This window comes from Rhinatrema bivittatum, chromosome 6, assembly GCF_901001135.1.
Source record: "Rhinatrema bivittatum chromosome 6, aRhiBiv1.1, whole genome shotgun sequence".
Taxonomy (NCBI): Eukaryota; Metazoa; Chordata; class Amphibia; order Gymnophiona; family Rhinatrematidae; genus Rhinatrema; species Rhinatrema bivittatum.
The window spans coordinates 57,759,524-57,774,073 of NC_042620.1; the positions used below are offsets into that span (position 1 = coordinate 57,759,524).

The 14,550-nt window shown below is 37.9% G+C and overlaps 1 protein-coding gene across 1 annotated transcript in view; it reads right to left on the bottom strand.

The window, feature by feature from the left end:
* Positions 1-2,571: 2,571 nt before the first annotated feature.
* Positions 2,572-14,550, bottom strand: part of LRP1B (LDL receptor related protein 1B) — a 3,516,099-nt gene continuing 3,504,120 nt past the window's right edge. Inside the window, 3 exon segments of the mRNA XM_029607894.1 lie at positions 2,572-4,366; positions 10,256-10,354; positions 13,897-14,041. Of these exon segments, the coding sequence (XP_029463754.1) occupies positions 4,226-4,366; positions 10,256-10,354; positions 13,897-14,041 (385 nt within the window). The 3' untranslated portion in view covers positions 2,572-4,225.

A 14,550-nucleotide genomic window follows, 5' to 3' on the forward strand; every position in this document is an offset into this window, starting at 1 on the left:
GATTTCCTTTTGCTAAAACCATGTTGATTTTTCCCATTAATCTATGCCTATATATATATATATAGCCACTGATTTTGAGTTTAAGAATGGCTTCTACCATTTTTCAAGGCAATAACATCAGGCTCACTGTTCTATAGTATCCAGGATTACCCCTGGAGCCCTTTTTGAAAATTGGCATCACATTAGACACCTTCCAGTCTTTGGGTATCATGATTGTTTTAAATGATAGGTTACAGATTACTAGTAACAAGTTTGCAATTTCATGTCTTAGTTGTTTTGAAATTCTGAGATGGATGCTATCTGTTCCTGGTGATTTATTACTCTTTGTTTGTCAATCTGATTTGTTATATCCTCCATTTTCACAGATATTTGTTTTAGTTGCTCAGAATACCATCATTAAAGAATATTGCAGGTGGTGGAATGTTGACAGTATTGTTTTCATTAAAGATTGAGGCAAAGTATTCATTCTGTTTTTCTGCTATTTCCTTGTCCTCTCTCAGAATCACTTTTACCCCTCAGTCATCTAGCAGACAAAATGAATCCCCCACAGATTCTTTGCTGTTCTAACAACATTGTCTAAGGAAAGGAAGTCACTGTTATTATTATCTGCTAACCTCCCTGGGCCTCATAATCACTAGATTGCCAACACTTGCCTGTCAGGAAATATTCAATTGTCTTAAAGTTGAAACAAACTTTGTAAGTTGGATAATGGGTGTCAATTAGGGATGTGCAGCAGGGACGGATACGTTTGATTCAGTATTCATATCCGTCAGGACCCAAATCCGTTACATCTGTTTTTGGGGAACCCCAATTCGTCCATTAGTTACATATGGGATTCATTTCCCATTAAGGTTTTAAAAAACCCATCCCAACCCTTTAAACTTAATTAACTACAACCCCCCACCATCCTGACCGCCCCCCCCCCCCAAGGTTTGCCAAAAGTCCCTGGTGGTCCAGCGGGGGTCCTGGAGCATTCTCCTGCACTCAGGCTGTCAGGTGCCAGTATTCAAAATGGCGCCGATAGCCTTTGCCCTTACTATGTCACAGGGGCTACCGGTGCCATTGGTCGGTCCCTGTCACATGGTAGGAGCAATGGACAGCCGGCACCATCTTGTGCTCCTACTATGTGACAGGGGCCAACCAATGGCACCAGTAGTCCCTGTGACATAGTAAGGGCAAAGGCTATTGGCGCCATTTTGAATACTGGTAGACGACGGCCCGAGTGCAAGAGATCACTCCAAGACCACCGCTGGACCACCAGGGACTTTTGGCAAGTCTTGGGGGAGACTCCTGACCCCTACAAGACTTTCCAAAGGTCCCTGGTGGTCCATTGCTCCTACTATGTGACAGGGGCCAACCAATGGCACCGGTAGCCCCTGTGACATTGTAAGGGCAAAGGCTATCAGTGCAATTTTGAATACCGGCAGCCGACGGCCCTAAGTTCAGGAGATCACTCCAGGACCCCAGCTGGACCACCAGGGACTTTTGGCAAGTCTTGGGAGGGTCAGGAGGGTGGGGGGGTTTATTCGTTAATGATATGTTGCATTTGTGGGGTTTGCCATATGTTTCAGAATCCCACAAATGCAACGAATAGGGACCTATACATTGTGGATTGCCCATTCATTCAAAACAAATGCACATCCCTAGTGTCAATTTGATATAGCTATAACTTCCAATTGCCTTATGCTAAGGACTGCCTGTAATATTCATTCATTCTGTAGTTGAGGGATGGAGTATCCTGTCAATTACTAATTCATGTGTCCTATGATGTGATGTATTAGTGGATCAAAAGAGGACATTTTCTCTGCAAACAAGTTATCTTGATAAAGTAATTGCTGAGACAAGTCAATTTTGCTGAATTTTTCCTAAAATACTACATACTTTTTCTGAACCACTCATGAACATTTTTACACGGAAATACTGGAAGATTCCAGTGACACTGCTAAAATAAACTGGAAATACACAGACCAGAAATTGAGTTTGTCTTTGTTGGCATATCCTTTCTCAATGCATATGATTGGTTTTAGATGAGTTTACTATTATATGTCAAATTTGAAATTATGGTACTATTTCAATATCAATTTCATTACTTTTTACACATGAACTATTCAGCCTTTATCATATGCTGTTTGTATATTATGTTATCTATTTTTATTGATGCTTTTAAGTTTTATTTTAGCTCCTTAGCTTAACAATGTTATTATAGGTGGGTTATAAGTATGATTAATAAATAAAATAAATACATTCTACATAATGGCAGTATGGCCTTAATTCTAGAGAAACACTATATTTTCATTCATAGCCTTAACAATAAAGTTATTGATAATTATCCTGCATCTGACTATAATCTAGATCTGTCTGTGAGTCTCTATAATCTCAATGGAACACAATTAAATCATAAAATTAATCTTTTAGAATTACTTCAGATTTTATGAGTAATAATATGCAATTATATTATTTTAAAATAATTTTATATCATTTTCCTTCACTGAAAATAAATTGACAATAAAATGTTTACCATTTCATTTAAATAAATCAGTCAACAATATATTATTTATAAAGAATTGAACACTTCATTATAGAAACATAGGCAAAATGACTGTTATAACCAAAATGAAAAATACTATTCAGTTTTAAAAATGTACTTAAACAAGAACCTGAAAAAGTTTATGATAAGCAGAACACCAGTCAAGCAAAACTGCACGAGTACATAAATCAATAGTTTATAAAGGCCTCAAGATGGCAAAGTTTAGAAATAGGTAGTATGCATGCACATAGTACAACAAAAAATCTTTTATAAAACAGTAGTTGTTTTCTTTTATAATAATTTTATACAGGGAATAGAGCGCAAACACATACTTATTCCATCTGGTTAATACATTATGATAAAGAAAAGGCAGTTGAGTCTAGCTGAGGTTCCAAAAATCCTCCATTATGTGTGATAGTCTTTTGTGCCTTTAACTGTATGAAAAGAATATTTTAGTCAAGATATTATAACATATGCAAAAATATGAGAAAAAAGAGATTAGATTTGTGGCCATCTTAATAGTGACATACATTGTTAAAGAAGCTGAAAATATAATAATTATTGCAAATCAATAACATCATCATCACTCTCCACATTGAAAAGTCTCAAAGTTTATTTAAAAGCTTGTAACAACTGGTCTGATAGTGGGTATTGAATAGGGAAGTAAGACATATATAGTTCAATATTGATCATAGTGGGCATTACTAGTAATGGCACTCCATTTCCATGAAAGTTAGAACTGTTATTTAAGCTTTTTCCTGTGATTAACCAGGAGAAGATGTAATTATAGGAGCAGTAGTTGACACTAAATGTTTTGATGTGTGAACATGCATTTTAGGTTGTGGGAGACTTCACCCATAAATCAACAGCATCATTGAGAAAAAGAAATAAGTAATAAATGTGCAGGAAACACCCTCTTGTGCTCTTGGATAGCTGTTTCAGAACTTATGGTGTTCATAGACTATGTCCCAGAAGGAGCAACATCCTTGACATTTCAGTTTCTCTATATTTGTTTTATCAATATTCAGTAGGCAAAGAGGTCTGTATAATTTACTTTTCTAGAACATAATAAATAATTATTATACTCCTAGAATATAACCACACATCTTCATATAGATAACTGAATGTTTTGAATCCATAATCTTGTTAACTTTTTGGCACCTTGTTAGTTTTAAAATAAATGGGCATGTAAAATAAATTGTGAACAAAGTTAACTGTTTTATAGTGTATTCTTTTTATCATGATTAGCAGTCAGCGAGAAGAGGAATACTACTGGGCACAAAGATAAGGCATTCAACCATTCTTTCACCATTCAAACAGAACTAAAATTACATACTACATCTTTCCGATTATCTCAGGAAAAGAAGTGTAGATAGAATCTGTTCATTGAGTGGAATTGAAAACATTTGTACAAAATGGGTTGCTCATTTTCACACTACAAAGAAATGTGTTACCTTTAATTTTAACAAATTCAAGGGTATATCGTAACAGCAGCAGTATTTTAAATTGTACTGTAGTGCAGTTTATTTTTCATAAAAATACCATACAAATGGTCAGTCAAAAGTCATCAGCAGAACGAAAAAACAACAACAAAAAGGAGGTAATGCTGATACCAAAACAATTATAATACTGTTGGTACATAGAAAAGTAATCCTCATATTTTATACATTTATACAGAGTATAAAAGGTAACCGAAGATTATGCCATTGTCTCTCGTATTCCAGTTTCTATTTTCTTTGGAAGGAGTTCTTTGCGTTCATCAACACTTGCTAAGGAGTTTCGACAATTTTGTCCCTCCACAAATAATTTTGCATACACTGGATTGGAGTAATTTGTTGGCTGAAAAATGAGCACATGATAAAGGTTAACAGCAATATGAAAATATAGAAAATGTATAAATAGAACAGGTTAAAAGAAAAACAGAAGTTTTTCAAAGAAAATTGTGATTATTTACTCTTAAAGCAAGGAATAGTATACACAATGAAAACAATGGTGTTCATAAAAATATTTTGAAAAACATGTCTGTATAAATACTCAACAGTTTAAGATTTAGATACATGAACATTTTGGGCTTTATTCAAAAGAACTTCTTCCAGTGAAAAAATATTTTTAAAGCTTTTAGTTTATATTGTTTCTGTTTTATGGTAACTGATGACATAATTTAATTATAGCAAATTAATAATAAATAAGATAATTGACATAGGTCTATAAAGACAATTAGGATAAACTGTAAATTTGGTAATGATGTAAAGGTGATCATATATTCCATTGGGGTACATTTTCATAAGGAGAGGTTTAGATGGCTAACTTCTGAAGTTAGCTGTCTAAATTTTTTGAAAATTCCCCCTGGTGTTACATTGATTGGCTTTTATCCAAATGGCAACATAAGGATGGTAACTTTTAAAGGCATTTACAAAGCTTAAGGTAAAAAAAAGAGCTTATTATTAGAGATGTGAATCGTGTCCTCGATCGTCTTAACGATCGATTTCGGCTGGGAGGGGGAGGGAATCGTATTGTTGCCGTTTGGGTGTGTAAACTATCGTGAAAAATCGTTAAAATCGTGAGCCGGCACACTAAACCCCCCTAAAACCCACCCCGACCCTTTAAATTAAATCCCCCACCCTCCCGAACCCCCCCCCCCCAAATGCTTTAAATTACCTGGGGATCCGGCGGTGGTCCAGAACGGCGGCGGTCCGGAACGGTCCCCTCAATAGAATCGTGTTGTCTTCAGCCGGTGCCATTTTTCAAAATGGCCGCCGCAAAATGGCGGCAGCCATAGACAAAAATGATTCTACGGAGGAGGTCGTTCCGGACCCCCGCTGGACTTTTGGCAAGTCTTGTGGGGGTCAGGAGGCCCCCCCAAGCTGGCCAAAAGTTTCCTGGGAGTCCAGCGGGGTTCCGGGAGCGATTTCTTGCCGCGAATCGTTTTCGTACGGAAAATGGCGCTGGCAGGAGATCGAGTGCAGGAGGTCGTTCAGCGGCGGTCCAGAACCCCCGCTGAACGACCTCCTGCACTCGATCTCCTGCCGGCGCCATTTTCCGTACGAAAACGATTTGCGGCAAGAAATCACTCCCGGAACCCCGCTGGACTCCCAGGAAACTTTTGGCCAGCTTGGGGGGGCCTCCTGACCCCCACAAGACTTGCCAAAAGTCCAGTGGGGGTCCGGAACGACCTCCTCCTGTCGAATCGTTTTTGTCTATGGCCGCCGCCATTTTGCGGCGGCCATTTTGAAAAATGGCGCCGGCTGAAGACAACACGATTCTATTGAGGGGACCATTCCGGACCGCCGCAGTTCTGGACCACCGCCGGATCCCCAGGTAATTTGAAGCATTTGGGGGGGGGGTTCGGGAGGGTGGGGGATTTAATTTAAAGGGTCGGGGGTGGGTTTTAGGGGGTTTTAGTGTGCCGGTTTTCCTGCCCTCCCCCTTCCCCCGATTTACGATTTTTTAACGATAAATCGGGGGAATTGGTATTGTATCGTGGCCCTAACGATTTTTTGACGATTTTAAATATATCGGACGATATTTTAAATCGTCAAAAAACGATTCACATCCCTACTTATTATAAAATGTCCTCAGATGAAATGCTGATAAATGTATGTACATATATCCCAGTCTATTTGGAGGCATGCCTGGGGATGAGGAAGGATTTGCACTTATGCACACATTTTTGCATTTTCAAAAATATGCACCTAAATTTTATTGCATTTGTGGGTAGGTAAATTTGGAGGGATAATTTTAAAAGCAAACTTATGAGGTACATTTTAAGATCCATGCACAGGTGCGCACACATGGATGCAGTGATTTTAAAACATACTTGCGTGCATTTTAAATTGGCTATTCACGCAGATGCCACCTTGCTCATGTAAGTGTGTGGGGAGGGGGGGATTTTACAAGTCATTAGAACCCATTTTCCCAGTTCATTCCCAGTTCACCCAGTTTACAAATTGGCCTTCCTAACCACCCCTGTTACTTTGCCTACCTTATACCCTGTTAGGCCAGACCCCTAAACCTCGCTAAGTAACCTATATTTTTCTAAATTTTATGACTTACATGTCATCCATAGTTGAAGTAAAGGTACATGACCCTGGCTCATGCTTGCATGCATGAATAGTACATGCAGAAATCTTGCCTCAGCCCTGGCCCACCCATGCCACACTCATGCCCCACCCAGACCATGCACAAGCCCTGCCCTTTTTGTCAAAAAAAAAGTTTGTGTGCGTACCCATGGGGTTTTAAAATCCACATGGTGTGCACTATGCCAAGTCACACATTTATCTCCCAGCTTCGTGCATATAAGGCTTTTAAAATTTACCAGAATGAGGTACATTTTAAGAGCTATGTATGGGTGTACATATACACGCATTTGCTGGTGCACACACATGAACATTGTTATTTTAAAACATATGCAGTATATGCTCATATACATGTGTATGTTTTAAAATCAGCTATTTATGCATACATGTGCGTACAATTTCATACTGATGCAAGCATAGGCACACAAATGCCACCTTGCTTGCATAAGTGGGGGGGGGGGGGGGGAGGCATTTTACTAGACACGTGCAGACACTAGAGCCCATTTTCCCAGTTAATTCCCAGTTTGCTCAGTTAACCAATCAGTCTTCCTATTCCTTCCTGTTACTTTGCCTACCTTTTACCCTGTTAGGCCATATATCCTAAAGCTTGGTAAGTAGTAGGGATGTGAATCGTTTTTTGACGATTTAAAACAATCGACAGATGTATTTTAAATCGTCAAAAATCATTAGAGCCGCAATACCATAACAATTCCCCCGATTTATGGTCAAAAAATCGTAAATCAGGGGAGGGGGGAGGGTGGGAAAACCGGCACACCAAAACAACCCTAAAACCCACCCGACCCTTTAAAACAAATCCCCCACCCTCCCAACCCCCCCCCCCAAAATGTTTTAAATTACCTGGGGTCCAGTGGGGGGGTCCCGGCGCGATCTCCCATGATCTCCTGCTCTCGGGCCATGGCTGCGTTAATAGAAATGGAACCGGTGGCCCTTTGACCTTACCATATGACAGGGCAAAGGTAGCGCCGGCGCCATTTTGGTTCCTGTCACCTGACGTCACTGAGTGCAGGAGAATCGCTCCCGGACCCCCGCTGGACCCCCAAGGACTTTTGGCCAGCTTGGGGGGGCCTCCTGACCCCCACAAGACTCGCCAAAAGTCCAGCGGGGGTCTGGGAGTGACCTTCTGCACTCACGCCGTATGTCATACGACCCGTATGACATAGTGAGGGCAAAAGTAGCGCTGGATGATCAAGTTAAGAGGAGGCGGGCGTATGAAGTACCTGATTTCTGCTGATAATATGGCCCTGTGATCTGGAAACTGAGTGAGCATAGCCTCTATTAAAAGAGGGAGTAGGCCCAAATGTAGAGGGTGCCCTTTTCCTATCCCCGAAGTTAAAAATATACAAGTTCAGTGGTACTATAATTGGATGAAAGATATGGGGAGGGGTGGGAAGGGGAGGGGTAAATAAAATTAGCATTAAGAAGTCACAGGGTACTTTTAGTTGACAGGAAATGAGATTCCCACCAATCCACTCATATTGAGAGTTGTAAAGATGAAGCTTTGTCTCAATGTGCAGGGAACTATTAACCCTAGCCAAATTGGGGCCTTATAATAGTAATACATTTTAGGGGTTGGTTATGTTGGATAAGGAAGTTGGTTAGACGATGGATAAGGGAGATGCTTTTTGGGTACGGCTGAGATGTTTGACAGATTTGTACTGTAGTGGGAACCCTTGAATGCTGGCATATCCCACTGGGGATCACTTATTATGGCAAGCAACTGCCAGAAGTGCCTGAAGCATTGCTGGGTTGGAGGTGTCTGTCACTAGGTTATGGGAAAGGCATTCCTACACATCAGTGTCAGGGGGTAGGTTTCAGTAAGTTAATGAATTGTGATGGATCAGGTTATAGTTTGGTTACATATAACAATTGAAAAAAACTGATTCTAAACCAAAATAAATGTATTTTTTATATTAAAATGTTCCCCTAAAGTAATGAAATGCAGTGCCATATATATTTATCTTATCCTGCAATACATGATCACCAGTTTTTTGATTGATTTAATTTGAGCAAATAATTGAACAAATGATGATGAAGTAGTGTATCACTGGTTAAAGAAGTTTGATTAATATAGTTTTGAGTCATATAGTCAGTTTTTTGAAACAAAATATATTTTATAGAAAAGCATTAGGTATAGCAAATAAAAGAAATACTTTAAAACAATGGATCTGGTCTATCTTGCTAATGCAGCTGGCATACATATATATCAATGGGTTCAACCACAGGTATACTCATTCATGAATACATATATCATATACCTATATATATGAATATTAATAAGATTTATTTGCATCAAACTTTATATCAAACAATTTGTTAAAAAGTTTTCTAATATGTTCACCACAATCCAATGTAAAACATATACATATTTAACATAAATCCGCTCACACTTCACACTCATACAATACATACAGTACAGTACAATATACATTTTTCTACAATTTGTCTCAACCATAATATATTTTAAACATTTATCAAAAATGTATAAAAACATTCCCACAAATGCCAAATTATCCTTTACACACAATTCCTCCACATTCCTAGTGGTATAAACCCTGTATTCTTCTTTCTTTTTCCAAATGATTCCTCATATCGTTCTTCTCTTCCCGACAAGAGACTCATGTTTCACTCACAGTTTCGTCAGGGGATTCAAAACTTATCATCTAAACGGATCACCACTTATTTAACTGGGAGCCATCCTTATTAAACTCTGCTTGAATATTTCACCATTCTTTAATATCTTTTATAAAAACAAACACAATCTTTATTATAAATCACTGCTACAGTGTCGTCTCAAACATACTCAACTCATTTTCAACAAATTTGAATAGCTTACTAACCATTCAAAACATAAATTACCTGGTCACACTATTACAAGAAATATATACAAGAAACCACTCTCCTTTTCCAAAACAAACATATGCAATACAGACACTTACCTGAGAAATCAATTATAACACCTCACCACCATAAATCATGAAGCACAACAAATTTGATCTTCAATTCCAGGACCAATTATTATTCTCCTTGTCACAGCTACTAAAGTTAAATAAGTGGTGATCCATTTAGATTATAAGTTTTGAATCCCCTGATGAAACCATGGGTGAAACAGGAGTCTCTTGTTGGGAAGAGAAGAATGATATGAGGAATCATTTGGAAATAGAAAGAAGAATACAATGACTTTACCACTAGGAATGTGGAGGAATTATGTGTAAAGGATAATTTGGTATTCGTGGGAGTGTTTTTATACATTTTTGATTACAATATTCTATGGTTAGAGACAAATTGTAGAAAAATGTATATTGTATTGTACTGTATGTATTGTATGAGTGTGAAGTGTGAGTGAATTTATGTTAAATATGTATATGTTTTACATTGGATTGTGGTGAACATATTAGAAACCTTTTTAACAAATTGTTTGCTATAAAGTTTGAAACAAATAAATCTTATTAATATTCATATATACAGGTATATGATATATGTTATTCATAATGCAGCTGGCAGCCATATTTACATTCATTGTAAACAATAGCACAGCAACAAACATCTCTGCTATAGACCAGTATGAAATCCTTGGAACAAAAAACAAAGGGACTAATAATGTGGTGATCATGGGAAATGAAGTCTCTCTCACCCCTGGAGTTAGTGGTCCTTTCAAGTCAGAGTTTAGGTAGATAGGCGGTGCTGTGTGAGGAAGCTTGAAAACAGCAGGCCCTCCCCCTATATATCTGGGCTAAATATAAAGAGAGTTTTAGATTTCTTTAGTAATTAGTGAACTTTACATCTGCATATTAAAACTGTATTTAATTGCATTTAATGATGTGACATTCTTCTAGACTTGAATCTTTAATTGAGATTATAATATATATTATAGTGGAACCTCTCATAGGAAAATTCATTTTTTTGCCACAATAAATCTCATTGCTCATAGACACCAATTAAAACAACGGACACTATTAGTATAGTCTGCTTGTTTGTGCCAGAAATATGAAAAAACTCTATATCCTTAATGTATTGGACATACATTGCTTTTACTATTATGCTCAGTATTTCTCAATTCTGAATGGAACTTTTTATACTTTTATAACTTTGTAAATAAACTTTTACACCAGTTAATCATATTATGCATAAAGCATGTTCACTATAATATATTTTTCTCTGCTGACCCATGATAGAGAGAATCAGGACCTTAGAAAACATTCACAGTACTAAAGGATTTACTGTATAGGGTTCCTGTAAGAGAGGTCCACTATATTTGCACTTTCAAAGTAAACAACAATATCAGATTTAATTTGGACTTTTGTTGTTCTTTTATACAACTCATATCCCAAAGCGCTTCATAAGTCAGGATTTATCACAGCAGCAGTTAAACACACACTTATAAGATAAAAATAGAAAAAAATAAGGCAAGCATATCTAGAATGAGCTAAGCCACAGGGATATTAAATTACTTGCTAGTGTCAGCCATGAGTTAGATGCTATGATAAGAGTTATATGGTTTTCAGATTTTAAAGCTTGGTGCCTTAATGATTAGAAAATAATATCAAATATCTATCAAATATCACTGTGTTAATTATTTTCTGACCTTTCCAATGTACAAGATGAGATAGTAAATAGAAAAGCATAGAATATTGTGAACTCTATTTACAAAAGGTTTTCTTCCATTATGTGTTGATACAAAGCTCTATTGAAAGCTGGCTTCTTTATATTGTTAATGCTATTAAATCAACAAAGTAAGCAATTACCTAAGGTTTCAAAGGATTTCAATAGTCTTTCAATATTTTATCATATAAGAAAACATAACCTTAAGAACAACAGCTTATGGTGACAGTAAATTATGATATGCGTGAGCAACCTTGTCGCAAAATATGACAAATTAGAATGCAATGTATGTCGCTGTTGTATGTTTATTCTGTTATTCTCATCTCTGTACTCAAGCAACAGCACTATATTTTGCATGAAAAAATATAAAGTAATTATTGGATCCTCATCAATTATGGTTCCGATAGCATGATATACTTACTATATTGGGTTTACCAATCAAACACTGGTCTTTTAGTGCCACCAAAATGTCTGTTTTCAGGATTATACACACATCCAAATGCCCACTGGTATTGATCTCCTTGAAAAAATATCAAAACATTTTTTTTCCAGAAGACCACTACCAGTGAGCTTTTAAATGTGTATATCTCATTAAGACACTGGGAGATAAGCAGTAGGGGTGTGCATTCGTTTTGAACTTAAATGGAAAACGCAACTTATTTTTTTTTTTTAACTTAAAAAAATGATGAGGCGTAAACGATCGGATTTCCAACGTATTCAACATAGCTATGTTGAATACGTTGGAAATCGCGATTGTTGATCTAAATAAAAATTTAAACCCCTCACCCTCCTTAATCCCCCCCCCCCAAGACTTACCAAAACTCCCCAAGCTGGCCAAAAGTTCCGTGAGGGTCCGGGAGCAGACGCGTGGGGAATCACGTGACGCCGACGTCACGTGGTCCATTGCGGTTCCGCTCCGGGACCCCTCGTTGGACCCAAACGGCACTTTTGGCCAGCTTGGGAGCGAACCCGAGGGGAATCACGTGATGCCTGGCCCCCCCAAGCTGGCCAAAAGTTCCTTTTGAGCCCAACGAGGGGTCCCGGAGCGAACCCGAGGGGAATCACGTGACGCCGGCGTCACTCCGATGTGACGCCGACGTCACGTGATTCCCCTCGGGTTCGCTCACGGACCCCTCGTTGGGCCCAAAAGGCACTTTTGGCCAGCTTGGGGGGGTCAGGAGGCCCCTCCAAGCTGGCCAAAAGTGCCTTTTGGGCCCAACGAGGGGTCCCGGAGCGAACCCAAGGGGAATCACGTGACGCCGCGTCACTCCGACGTCACGCCGACGTCACGTGATTCCCCTTGGGTTCGCTCCCGGACCCCTCGTTGGGCCCAAAAGGAACTTTTGGCCAGCTTGGGGGGGCCATGGCGTCACATGATTCCCCTCGGGTTCGCTCCCGGACCCCTCGTTGGGCCCAAAAGGCACTTTTGGCCAGCTTGGGGGGGTCAGGAGGCCCCTCCAAGCTGGCCAAAAGTGCCTTTTGGGCCCAACGAGGGGTCCGGGAGCGAACCCGAGGGGAATCACGTGATGCCGCGTCACTCCGACGTGACGCCGACGTCACGTGCTCCTTGCAAAGGAGTTCAGGAATGGCGTCCTTACCCCGCTGGACCACCAGGGAGTTTTGGTAAGTCTTGGGGGGGGGGGGTGGGATTAAGGTGGGTGAGGGGTTTAAATTTTTATTTGCACATATGGACATAGACTCAACTTATGGAATTCTCCATATGTCCATATTGACCGCAAATGGGACCCCCTTTCGACTTATGGACTTATGAACTTAAACTTTTGGTCTGCACATCCCTAATAAGCAGTATGTGATATTGTTTCAGGATATCCACAATGAATACTAAATAAATTTATTTACAGTGACTATTTTAATTGATTTATTCATTTTGCTTATTCTAAAAACCAGATCCATCTAAGGTCCTCTAGTACTGGAAGTTGACACCTGTTTACTACATATTATGCAATGCATAAAGTTCACTCATCAGAGGAAATGAATAGTGATTCCCTTATATCAAAAAATATTTTTGGTATCCAAATGTATTTCTAAAATCTAAATTCCTATTGTATGGGATAGAAAATGTTACTGCCTAAGATAAAGTGAACTTCATATAAGAAAAATTATCATTGAAATATGTACAGCGAGATCTGTTTAATCCAACTTGCCACATTTTATAATATAAATCATACCTTTTAATACTCTGTATTTTACTTTATGAATGCAACAAGTTCATGCAACAGACAAAACAAATTACAGTAAATTAAGTCTATACAAGTGTAAAATTTTAAATTTGCAAATGTTACTATATTAATAAAACTAAGCAGTTTGATTGTGTACATCAATATTTTCAGACACATCATCTCATGAATTATCAGTTAATCATGCAGCATCCTAATAATCAGATTTATCTAGCATGTTGATACATCATCACTAGAAGTAAGAGGATAAACCTGAGCAAAAAGCTAACCCCTACTTCAGCATGTTGCCTCTGGAAGATCAGAATTCCTCAAAACTAACAAATACTTTGGTGATAAAGTCTTTCAAAAGAGATACAGAATGTAGCATTAGAAAGAAAATTAAGAAAACTATATGTATTCAGCATAATTAAAAATTCTAAAGCATTTTTTTCTCAAACTATCAATATGAAACCATTTTTATCACTGTGATATTTACCTTGTCTGGATCTGCTATAAAATTTGAATCAAGAAGGCCTCTCTCATTATGATCATGGTCTACTTCATACATGTTATATGAAGGATTACCAATCTCTACATTCATCCCTCCATTTATTATGGGCTGTCTTCTGATTGTTTTTGTCCTAGTACACATGAATATATAATGGGTACATTTTGCAATTATTATTATTCATAGGAGGATAACATTCAAATTAAAAGTATTTTATAACTTGTGCATATCGGGTATGAGCAGATTATAAAATATGTGCATGTCTTCTTCCTAACATATTTTATTTATTTATTTATTTAAAAGCTTTTATATACCGAAGATCATGTACAAGTACATATTGCTTCGGTTTACATAAAACCAGAATTAGAAATACCATGGGCATGGTGTACATGGAACAATAAACATTAAAACAAATAATACAAATATAAATTATATAATAATAGTAATAGTAATAATGTTAGTAATAATAATAATAATAATAATAATAAAATAAAATAAAATCAATAATCTGTGAGTATGCAACAAACAGGGTAGATATTGAGTATGTGGTGCATTGAAGAATTATGCATGGAGAACATTAAATGTATGTTACAGTTAAGGTAGCGTATAACTTTATTTTTTTGCTTGGGAAACTTTAGGTGA